Here is a 12,442-nt window from a genome sequence, read left to right on the forward strand (position 1 = left end):
CCTCTAGTGGATGTCGTGTTGTGTTTGTGGCATTGTCAGTCCTCTAGTGGATGTCTTGTTGTGTTTGTGGCGTTGTCAGTCCTCTAGTGGATGTCTTGTTGTGTTTGTGGCGTTGTCAGTCCTCTAGTGGATGTCTTGTTGTGTTTGTGGCATTGTCAGTCCTCTAGTGGATGTCTTGTTGTGTTAGTGGCATTGTCAGTCATCTAGTTGATGTCTTGCTCTGTGTGTGTTATTGTCAGTCCTCTAGTGGATGTCTTGTTGTGTTTGTGGCGTTGTCAGTCCTCTAGTTGGTGTCTTGTTGTCCTCGTGGCGCTGTTGGCTTGTGGCATTGCCAGTTCTCTAGTCCATGTCGTGTCGTGCTCGTGGCACTGACGCAGTTGTGGCTAAGGGACTATGAGGCTTGTACCTTGTTACTGTGTTTAGAGAGAAGTCGTCATCAGTTGAAGGTAGTCTCAATGCAACAGCTATGTACAAAACTTCAATTGATATTTAAGCGTTATTTACAAAAATATTTACCACTTAATCAGATTGAGCATAGGACAGGGTTGACGAAAGTAAACAGTTGTCTATTAGATAAAAAAAACTGACCTGAAAGCAGAGTGATAATGTTGCGAATATGGCTGTTGGTTAATAAATGATATGATAATCTTTGAAACTACCATCGCATGGCATTGGAAAGTTATTGACAGCACAGATACACAAAAGGACGAAACGAAACACAAGACTACTAATAACATCATGTAAATAGTAAAATGAGAGGTATACGACCCTACCATCTGAAGACGTTGTGGCGTCACCGCCATAAAGCACAGGGCTATGAACATTTTTATTTCCACAGATGCTGTTATCAAGAAGACCTGTTGGCAAGATCCGCATACCATTCACTCAAGTCCACCACACACGGCAAGGCAGGTTCTATGAATTACTTTCTATGTCATTGAACACAATACATATATTGTTTATATCCAGCAGTACTTTTAAATTAAATTTAACGAATAGGAGGCAGTCTGGTTGGTCGCTATATATCTTAACACCACAAACTACTAAATACAATACCATGTTCCTAACACATGTATAGCAATTGTGTTTATTGCATTTTGGTGTACTAATACTACAAGCAGAAGAAAGTAAGTTGTCTTACATACTGACTACGAGGTCAACATCTACTGCCCTACTAGTTTAAATACTGATTATAATGAATATTAAGATTAATTTTCATCATTTCTCATTAAAATTAAGGTTGAAACTAGGGTATCCTTTAGAGAGTGAGAGAGACTAGGCATTGTGACCGCCGGCCAGGAAATACAGTTTTCAGAAGACGGAAGTACAATGCAGAAGAAATACAGTCCCAACTGGAGTTGTGTTGTAAGAGCAGAGGCTGAGTTTCCTGAAGCAGTTTGCTAGCGCACTGGTCGGGACTGACTTGCAAACATCGCCATCTTTACTTCGTCTTGTTATTTACCGCCGACCACTGCGCCTTTCTCACAGACTCTCAAGTACATTGCACTCCAACTAGCGTGCAGACAGAAGGAGGAAGTGACGCTGAGCCTGGGCCCACCCTTACTACACATTAGGTCTCTATAAGTGATTGCAGGGAAGTACACGCACTCGCAAAACACAACCACACAACCATGCGTATACCCCCACGCAAAATCTTAGTGTGTGTGTGAGAGAGAGAGAGAGAAAGAGAAATAGTGTGAGTGAGAGTGTATAAGTGTATGTGTGTGTGTGTGTTACAGTGAGAGAGAATATGTGTGTGTGTGTGTAAAAGAGGGAGGGAGGAAAAGAGAAATGAGTGGGTGGACAAGAAGAGTGTGATTTCAAAAAGACTTACTGCCCTAACTTCTACAAAGCTTCCGTCAACAGCAAGCCATCATTTGTTTATTGCTGTGTTTGTTGACTACAGTCATTGTTTGTATATCTAACATTGTTTCCTTATGCTCGCTGTGCATGTAGATGGATCTCTTACTATTTACTCTTTTCAGTTGTTCTGCTTACTCAATTATTGTTGATTGTCGTTTTCGTTACGATGTTGTGGAAGTTGACTGCAATGCATGTTATTTTTGTTAGTTGGTGTTTATTTTTCATCATTTTTATACTTTTTATATATGTATTGACTTCAGTGTTTGTTGTTTGACGGCATTTATGCATGTTAGATTGCAAAGATGATTGCCCCCAAACATTTAATGATCCAAGACAAGCTTTTAACATCATCGATGGAAACGAGAACTACTTTGCTAAACATACTAATAATTCCAGTCAATATCTTAATTCAGAGAAACAGTTAAACTCGTTACGTCACGTTTGTACTTAGACTAACAAATGGTCATCACTTGTCTCTCGATGCCGTCATGCCAGTGGTATGTCCACGACATTCTCTTGTTCAACGGCTTGGACTTTCCACCATTCACTATTTTATAACAAGGATGCTCCAACTTCCGTTCTCAGATTCTGAGGACCTCCTAGCGCCGGACCTGGTCACAACATAAAATTGAAGCACACAGGCAAAGGATGACGCTTGGTGCGTGACCTCTGCCCTTTGCCGTTGTCTAAGACACTCGACAGTAGCTACTAAGCAACAAACATACCATCGCGTGTGCACACGTAAGTGTGTGTTCCTGTGTGTGTTCTAACTAGACGAGGATGCAGATGTTGTGCACTTTTGTGAAGAGACTGAAGCCGTTGTTAAGGTGCGGATGTATTACAATCGACATCGAGGCTTTGCTGTAGGATGTAGGAGATATTTGCACTTAAATACTGATTTTATCAGACCTAATATTTCACTTGACTAACTGGAGCTTAGCTTACACACACACTCTCTCTCTCTCTCGGACACACACTGGAAAGTGTATGCATCGTATAAAAGCTATCTCCACCCGGAACTATACATTGACCTCTAGCAACTAAAATGTTTGAAAGCAGCTTTAGATTTGGAATATCTGATATAATAACACATAAGCCAGGATACAGAAATGATGTGGTCCCACGAGATGCAGGATGTCCCCTGTGTAAAGCAGAAGTAGAAGCTTATATCAACATCAGAAAGCAAATCCCATCACTACACTACTGACTCAAACTGCATGTCACGGGTCATGGGAGAGACCTCTGAACCCTCATTAGGCAGATTTCACACTATCTGTATAGAGCCTTTAAATTAATTTCAAACAAAATGTACTAAAATAAGACTAATTGTTACACAATGATAGTTGCTGTTGTGTGTACGTTTCCGTACACTCGTTTGCTATTGGGTTGTTTACTATTTCTGTGCTTCACAGAGAAAGCTTTAGCACTCAGAATATAAACTCATGACAATGGTGTTTACATGAGCGTATTTATAACCACTTGTGAACCACAAACTTTTTTTGTGAATATTTTAATCTTTGATGACCCAATATATTTTTAAATGTCAATGACTTACCCCCTTGATATGAACCTAATGGGGGTGTCAATAAATGATCAAAAGTCAAAGGTCTCGGACACACACACACACACACACTAAGAGAGATAGAACACTCGTAAACAGACACAGCGACAAACAGACACATTCTGAGTAATAAATTCACAATGAATTTTAAACAATGTTATCTTTATTAATACCAGATAAAGAGTTCTTGTTATTATATACCATGCACGTGCACTGTTGGTGGAACCAGCAAACACAGTGTTTACTCGCGGGGTTGTGTGATCTCTGTCCCTGCTGTCGTCAAAAGGTCGAAAACAGCTTGACGTTTTAGGGGAAGGCACTTCTGTGGAAGGAAGAAGACTCTAGAGAGGGGTGAATGACATCACTTCCTGTTTCAGGGATTGCCACAAGATCAAGGTCACATCTATGACAACCAGTAAACACGCGTGAAGTTGATTGGACTTAATGACTTCGGTTAATGACTTACACACCAGCAGATGTTAAGTGGAGGTCGGTGCGAAGAAGACCCCATCAGCCTACATCGGACTTTTTAGTCTTTGCGTGTCTCACTCTCATCCTTTATGACATGTATGCGCGAGCACACACACGCACACACAGATACACAAACACGCACACACACAAGCACACGCAAGTACACACCACAAAGATGAACAAAGATGGGTCATATGCGAGTGTATAGGTGAACATTGAGCAAGGGGAGCTCACTCTAGTGGAGACAATAGAAGCAGACGACTGGCAGACATTTTTGTTTTAGGACGCGGACGTGTGAGTTAAGCGAAGAATCTTAGAACTCAGCGTTCAAGAAGTAACTCCTTGCCTCGCCAAGGTAACATTTGTAAACCTATTCGTTACTTATTCTAATTAAACTATTTCTATGTATGATTTTTGGAATTCTTAACGATTTAATGTGTGGCGAGAGCTGTGAAGTGATAAACCGTAGTTGCGCAACTTAACTAGTGTGTGACAGTTGAGTTTGAAGTGAAAGAGAAGAAATTTTGTGTATAGAGAATTAATACAGATGAATTTGTTAGGAATTATCTAGGGGGAAGTAAAAAAGAACTGTTGTAACCCAGATGTGAACGACGTCGATGAGAGACGATGAAACAGTCTGGGAAGATCAACTGTAGAGCTATAGCCGCCATCTTATATCGAGAAAGGTTTTCTCCCAGTCACCGAGTCCGCCGGCCCCCAGCTAAGAAGCTGTCGGCAAGTGATTTTAGATTATAATATTTCATTTGAAAGGTGCATAATGTCTTTATTAATGATGAAAATGTGTGTGACAAGAATTTCTCATGGTTAGGAGGGGAAATATCCCAAGACATATGTTTAACATCCAAAACAACAAAAAGTGACCAATCAAAGAATTTTCAAACTGAATTTGGAGATTTATTATTTCAAATTTGATTACTTTCTGAGCTCACGTGACTGGTTTATCGCAAACTCATTTTTGTCAACTCGTATTATTCGTTACTCCCCTTGAGGTTGAAGAAATAAAGAAACTGAAACTGGAACTGAAAAATGTTGTCTTGTAGGTCAGTCTTAGAGGAAGACTCGGTTTTCTGAGATGACTTGGCTCTGACGTCGTGTTTAGTCGTCATATCAGCAGTGACGACGCCTTTAGTCGTCATATCAGTGGTGACGATGCCTTTAGTCGTCATATCAGTGGTGACGACGCTGACGACGTCTTTAGTCGTCATATCAGTGGTGACGATGCCTTTAGTCGTCATATCAATGGTGACGTCGTCTTTAGTCGTCATATCAGTTGCGATGGCGCTGATGACGTCTTCAGTCTTCATATCAGTGGTGACGTCGTATTTAGTCGTCATATCAGTTGTGACGACGTCTTTAGTCGTCATGTCAGTGGTGACGACGTCTTTAGTCGTCATATCAGTGGTGACGACGTCTTTAGTCGTCATATCAGTGGTGACGACGTCTTTGGTCGTCATATCAGTGGTGATGGCACTGATGACGTCTTTAGTCGTCATCTCAGTGGTGACGACGTCTTCAGTCTTCATAACAGTGGTAGTGTCATTGCTCATGATGTTGTCGTCGCCGTTTTCATCGCTGCCGATGTCGTTGTTGCTGCCGGGCATCCACTCGCCTTGCCCAGATGGGTCATACATGTCTAGGAGCTCATGATAAGCTGCCATCTGAGCTTGGGTTAGATGGGTAGCCTCCCTTGACAATTTCTCCGTTTGTAAGGGGATTTCTCTCTTATCGGGGTTGTCGCGTGGAACGCCACCTGTAGTGGGATCTGTTGACAGGGAGGGAAGCAGGAAGTTCAGTGGCGTGCCTGCCATGTTACTGGTTACAAAAATACCTGATCTCTACTGTGTACCACACAACATGTTGGCTGACTTCTTGCGCAGGTGTAATACTGTTTTGTAATTCCCTAGGGGTGCTTAGTAACTAGTGTTCTTATGACAGTTTATAAGTGAGTCTGTCATTCGTCCTTTGACTTGTGTCGGTCGTTTTGGGGGAACAGGAGGATAGAATAGGCATCTGTTCCTTGTTCGAGATCTGAAGCAGCCTCCTCAGTCACTTACTATGATTGGTAGTATGAGGGACTATTTCAGATAGACCTGATATTATGGGTGCGGAAGATCCTGTCCAGCCTCACCATTGCCACTCTGTTAACGCTTGCATACAGAGACATAATAACATACATGCGTGGTTCATATAGCGCATAATCACGCGTGTAAGGAGCGTGCTCTTAACGCTTGAGACAAGAAAGATGAACAACATACGAAGGGACGGAAAGATGAACAACATTATTGATGATTAATAAGAATAGACAAATTTAGACAATTGCAAAAAAGGAATCCAGTAACGAGAACTTAGAGCGTCTTGACTCAGCAGAGGAAGACGAGTAGGAAAGTAAGAAAAATAAACGGATAAGGGACGGGGTTGAGAAAGGAGGAGCATTCTGTGGACGGTTGTTAGGAGTAGTAATCAAGGAAGAGTCTTCAGTCCACATTTAAAGCATTCAACAGTCGATAGGTAGAGGATATGGAAAGGGGAAGAGTTCCATTGTTTTGTTGCACATTAAGTAAAAATCCTGTGACCGTATGATGGTGGTCTTGTGACAAGAATAGTGAGCATACTGGATTACTGAATTAGATGCAGGAAACATTAATATTCCTTACTTTGAAACTCGGGGTCCGTGCAGTTGAACACCCGGATGTCATCAACTGCGATGTCACTTGCAAAACTAGACTTCAGTGTTGCCGCAAGTACGATCTGAAAAGATTGCACACACATACACACATAATGTGCGGTAGCCTCAATATGCCAGAAAGCACTTTTATTTGTCCAGTAACTAAGAAACTTTAAAAGGCGGTTAGTCATCTCACCTTGTAGGGTGTTGCCCTTTTAGCGAGCACTGCGTCTCCTCTGATCCACTCAGCCCCTTGGTGACCTTCCCGGTGGAACACCTGTTCATCTTGGTGACCTCCCTCACCTTCAGTTCTGATGTACACGTCAAGGTTCCCCATTTCTGTCCGAGTGAAGCTCATGTTACTGATGTTCTGTCGCCTTCATAAAATCCACTCTTTTATAACTGATTCACATACCTCTCACAAACATAAACCCAATAAAAGTCAGGCAACACAGCAGAACCTCAAAATTTTGTTTTTAAGATTTTAAATCAAAGGTACAGTTTTCTGTTATGATATGGGTCTAGAATTGACATGCGTATATTGCCCCTAGATAAAGAAGTTTTGAGTTTTCTCTTTCTGTTAAGAAGAATTTCCGAAGATACATAGTGAAGCATTACCTCCTCCAAAACCCATCATGTGGTAGAAAAATCGCAGGCAAAGATCTTCAGTGGACCTAAATGGCGGCGAGATCAAACGAGTGACTTGCCCAGGTTTCTGTGGCACCGAAGATTCCATGTATATGTAATGACCTGCAAGGTTACTAGCAACATTTGAACTCATGCTCAAAGGTCAAACTGTTAGGGTTAGGCAGGGAAGAATGAGAAGGGAGGAAGATGAAAACACGCAGTGCCAGCTAAGTGGTCATTCATCGAAATTACTTTCATCTTGGCCGACAAGAGCCCTCGCCTCGGTCTGGCCGATCAAATTCATTCAATGAAAGTTTGGCCTTTTACAATTTCTTTTGTTATTATTACTGAAGAAAATTTCTACAAAATGGTTAATGCTTAAGGGAGTCTACACCTTTAAATTACAAATGAATTAAATAATCTCATGAAAAAAACTACTTTTGAAAGTCAATTTTTTTACAGTTTTATTTGTTAAATTAAATTTCAACATTTTATTTTTTTAAATTGTGAATAAAGGATAGAATCTTATTACCTGTACCAGTAGTGTGATCTCCATCTGGTCCAGTGTTAGGTGAGGGTGTTGCTCCACTTATCCACGTCCAGTCAAAATGATCATTTACATCCTGACTCCACCCACAGAGGCCAACTTCCTCGAAGTCACATTCCCAACTCTCTCCATCTGAATCACACAGGTAAGCTGGCTGACTATTATTAATGGTTATTTTTATCTCTAATATTAAAGGTAATATTCATCTCAAACAGTAATGGTTATTTTTGTATCTAAAGACACACAGTAAAGATGGATGCTTTTCTTTATACTGCCGCCACTAGAAACATTAGGGATATTTTTCTGCCTTTACTTAAAACCTTAACATACCGAATACATCCTTTTCCTGTCTTGACGCCATACCTTCTGGCTCGAGTGGAGCTTTTAAGATGGTTTGAACAACCCTACCTGTTCTTTATTGGGCTTAACTTCCACCTTTAACTTAACACTCCAATAGTATTTATTAATTTTATTTGAAACAACAATCTTTTGCAACATTAATATTAAGATGATCGTAAGTTTTATATAATTTATGACTTCAGAAATGAGGTAGATGACCGCTTGTGACTGTAGAAATAGGTGGAGAGGAGGGCGGCAACTCACAGAGACATTTGGGTGGTGCAGCGTTCCAGTTGGTGCCGTCACACATCAGCGTAGGCGGACCCTCTCTGCGCATGTCAGAAGGACAGTCGAAGTACAGGACCCCACCCTGGTGTTGCTTAGTGACCGTCAGGTGTGGCAGTGCTCCGAGATTAGGACAGCCACGACCTGCCAGCAGAAACTGTGGTACTGACGTCGCACGTGGTCTTAGCGTACATTGATGACATCACGCATGCCGTCACGACTGTACTATATTTTAAACATTATTCTATTAAACTCACAATTTACAGTACAATGTAAACGTCATACTCTTAAGAAAAGTTTGTGACGTCAGTATCGTGATCAGTAAAACAGTTGATGGCGACAGTGACGAACGACAAGCAGCCATAATGGATCAAAATTTAATTTACGCACCACGAAATTTCAATATATTATAATGTAATGTTAAATGTAATTCAATATCATATGTTTATCATAATATCAAGAATTGTTGTCAAATGACCAGCTCTGTGTGTTTCGCTGATGTTAGCACCTAACACACACACACACCGCTTACATAAATGTTTGAGCGAGCTACTGAAGAAGAGTGAGATATATTTATGCTGAATTTTCGTTAAGTTTAGGATTCGTATTCATAAACATCGTCAGACCAGCTAAAGGTAAAATTTCTGTACTTGGGTAGGGAAATTGCTGGTTAAGTTAATCTGACAGGCACCTAAGGCCCGATTCACGAACCATCTTTTAGCTATGTCAACCAAACGAAATTCATCAAGCATTCACCAAATAATAAAAATATTAATTCATTTTTATTCGGAAGAAAAATAACTAATGGAAAAAAAACAAATGGTACAGATTACTAATTCAATAAAGACAACATGTATAAACCAGTTCAGTGTTTATAAATCTGAGAAATTTATTTTTCCAATCTACAAAAATCTGTGTTTGCTTTTGTTGATCGAAATAAATCTTGATTTCCGCGATATTTATCATACATGGAAGAAAGATATCGATAACTAACCAGCTGGTAGAAGGATTGGGGCAGCTTCTCATTAAATTTATAAATACGAGCTCTTAACCGCCATTCGTGAGTTGCCGATTTAACCTGGCTGGAAAACGATCTGGGTGACTTTGTTTCATGACTTCGATCTCTAAACCATAGACTGGAAAAAACAACAGTTGACATATAGATATGAATGCTTACGAACACAGACTGGAACTTGTTGACTCCACACTCCATTTGACAAACAGGCTGCAAAGTCCTGCCCCACAAGACTGAACTTCTTCTTACACTCGAAGAGGGCCATTCTGCCACGGATCTTCACTCGGCCATTCTTTAGGACTGGTTGAGGACAAGGCTTTTCTAGATTTCAAAAGACCAATAAAAGACATGAGGGAAGAACTATATGTTTAAATAGAAAACATAGTTGGAAAATAACCATGTCTTCTAAAAAAAAGTGAAATAAAATTTCTGCAACGCATTCTTGATTTTTACTGCTTATCTGTGAAGGAGGGTGGAGACATTTTTTTTTTTGTTACACCTGAAGTAGGCCATTTTGCCACCACTAATCTTCACTCGCCCATTCGTCAGGACTGGTTGAGGACAAGTATTTACTATATTAAAAACACAACAACAAAGCGAGTGAAAAACTAGCTAATTCAAAAGAAAACCTAATAAATAGGATGGATCTGCAAACATTATTATTCAATGCACTTGTGCCTAGGGGAGTATTAGAGGTAAATAACCACGTTTTTTAACATAGTTGATTAAATTTTGTCAAGAATACCTCGTGTCTTTTCTCGACCATTTTTCAGTCTCAGTTCAGGACAGGTATTTACTAGATGAAGTAATAGAAAACTCTAACTGTATGTTTATAGTTATGAATACAAGAAGTCATTACACAGGCTCCTTTACAATGTCTATTGGAGTTTATTTTTTAATTATTAGATAAAGCTTATTGTACCGTTTCCCAAAATGGAAATAATTCCATCATGTTTACAAACATAACCTTTTATAAAAAAGTTTAGCAATGCTGACATCAGGATTGTACATAGATGCAAGTCGTTAAGATAATAGCAAATGGGAATGATGAGCCACAAATAATTTAATATGTGGTTTAATTGATTAATTATTAATGTGAATGGAAACAAAATATTTGTATTCGTCTGATTTTGAGAAGTTTGAATTCTGCATTGAGATTTGCCGAACCATCAGTATCAATTTGCGCATCAGTAAAATACGATACAGTAATTGTCACAATTGTCACAATTGTCACAAGCGCCTATTGGAACATTAACTAAGTGGTTAATCTGACCAACAACACATGAATTGGAACAATCCCCTATTGCAGCGTTAGGGCAAGAAAATTTTAGATGTGCTGTACTGACATTCTTTAGTTCGTATCAAGTGCCACAAATATTTTTTTGTTACTCACTATTTGTGGATTTTTCTTTTTAGGTCTTCAAGACTGTTTACGAGAAAACATGGATGGACAAACGAAGAAAGAAGAAGACAATGATTCCATTCTGAAGGAGATCGCCTACACAAATCCTTCTTTCTTTCACACGCTCTGCCAGCTGTATGATAGCCATCAAGTGTGAGCTCCGCCATGACAACCTCGTCTGTTAACGTCCTTTTCATTGTCCCTCGTGCTGACCTGAAGCTTTGTCCCCAAACACAATGGAACACGAGAGCCCCCCTCGTGGAGAGAGCATCTATATTTAGTAACAAGATGCTGAGAGAGGTTCACCCTCCCCTCTTGCTGTTGGAAGGAACTCTCGAGTCCCTCGCCATGGAAGATCATGAATGGTCGGTGCTTGTCTGAAGATGATGAGTGGCGGAGAACAATGCTGTTAATCTCGTGGTTTGTAATTGCTACTGTTTTATTATGTGCTAATAGAGACATTCATTCTGACTGTAGGAGTGGAAAGAGGAAATAATAGTTGTAAGAAATCGCGATGAAAGAAGAATTTTATTTATTTGCCAATACAGAAAATACTAATCTAATTGTTACCCTTCTCCCCGAAAAAATGTGACAATAGCTTACCCATCTCCTCCAAACTGTACCTAGTCATCATCAGCAGCAGTAGCAGACAGGGACAGGTGTTCATGTCGGATGGTCAGAATTTATTCTCTGAAAAAAGAATGCGAGGTCAGGTAGTGCAGTTTACCAGCGCCGTTTCTTAAGTTGTGCAAGACGGTGATGTCCTTTGAATGGTGTATGGGCCTTGTTGTCTCCTTTAGGGAGTCGCCCACAGGGCTTTATACTCCACAACCACCTCGTAGCCGTATAACAACCGGATTTGCGCAGGAAGCTGCTTGTTAAGCTCGCCAACTATTCTGATCCTGCAAGGAACTGCCCAAGGCCGAGCGGTGAAACACGATCCACACATTGCTACTTGGTGACCTGACATCCACCATGACCACACACGCCTGCATGCATGCATGCATAATAGAAAATTTCACAAATACTGTAAGATATTTAGCTCTTTATGGATGCCAACAAATGAAGGTCCATTGATGCCAGACAGGTAAATAATTGGAACTAAAAGAATAACTTGAGTGTTATGTGTACCTGCACTCTCTCAAGTCTGGAGCTAGACGAAAACATGTTTTCTAGGGGACGCAAATTTTGTGAAAGGAAGAAAACCCTAGAGGACCGGGATGACGCTGTTCCTCAGGCATTGTCATAGGGTCAAGGCCATATTTTGGAGAATTAATGAGTGTTGTGATTGAGGTTCACTGAACCTGATGACCTCTATCAACCTTTTTCTGTTCTCAAACGTGTGTGAAGAAGGTGCGCGTTGCGAGAGCGACTCAGTCGACGAACAGTGATTATACTCATACCACGGGTAGTTTCTATAGCATCTACACACCAACCTGCACATCATGTCTCGAGCTTTCCGTTATGCTTTTGTCTTTCTGTCGACCCCGCACACAAAATCACACACACACACGAGCGCATGCCAATACATACACGCCAAAAAATTAATTAATGAAAGCAGGCTAGATTGTTATGTTTTAATAGCAATAAAAATGTATATCATCATAACATTCCTTGCTGGGCTTTCTATCGTTTTTACAAGAAAT

General features: G+C 40.4%; 1 protein-coding gene and 1 long non-coding RNA gene across 3 annotated transcripts; one reads left to right on the forward strand and one right to left on the reverse strand.

Moving 5' to 3' along the window:
* The first annotated feature begins 787 nt into the window (after window positions 1–787).
* LOC112559291 lies at window positions 788–12,409 on the forward strand. Its single transcript, XR_003098312.1, has 4 exons — window positions 788–2,604; window positions 7,774–7,900; window positions 8,380–8,541; window positions 10,811–12,409. It is a non-coding gene; the product is annotated as an uncharacterized LOC112559291 (long non-coding RNA).
* On the reverse strand, window positions 4,644–11,531 carry LOC112559289 (zonadhesin-like). Of its 2 annotated transcripts, none has more exons than XM_025230401.1 (8): window positions 11,400–11,531; window positions 9,557–9,715; window positions 8,359–8,523; window positions 7,741–7,887; window positions 7,200–7,331; window positions 6,778–6,920; window positions 6,571–6,664; window positions 4,644–5,678 (listed from the first exon to the last, which is right to left on the reverse strand). In XM_025230401.1, the coding sequence occupies exons 1-8, from the start codon at window positions 11,461–11,463 to the stop codon at window positions 4,885–4,887; spliced, it is 1,698 nt and encodes a 565-aa protein (XP_025086186.1). In that variant the 5' UTR covers window positions 11,464–11,531; the 3' UTR covers window positions 4,644–4,884. The 2 variants fall into 2 exon arrangements, with proteins under 2 accessions (XP_025086186.1, XP_025086188.1); XM_025230403.1 differs by lacking the exon at window positions 11,400–11,531 and adding an exon at window positions 10,788–10,919.
* Window positions 12,410–12,442: the final 33 nt, after the last annotated feature.

The sequence above is a fragment of the Pomacea canaliculata genome, linkage group LG3 (genome assembly GCF_003073045.1).
Source record: "Pomacea canaliculata isolate SZHN2017 linkage group LG3, ASM307304v1, whole genome shotgun sequence".
Taxonomy (NCBI): Eukaryota; Metazoa; Mollusca; class Gastropoda; order Architaenioglossa; family Ampullariidae; genus Pomacea; species Pomacea canaliculata.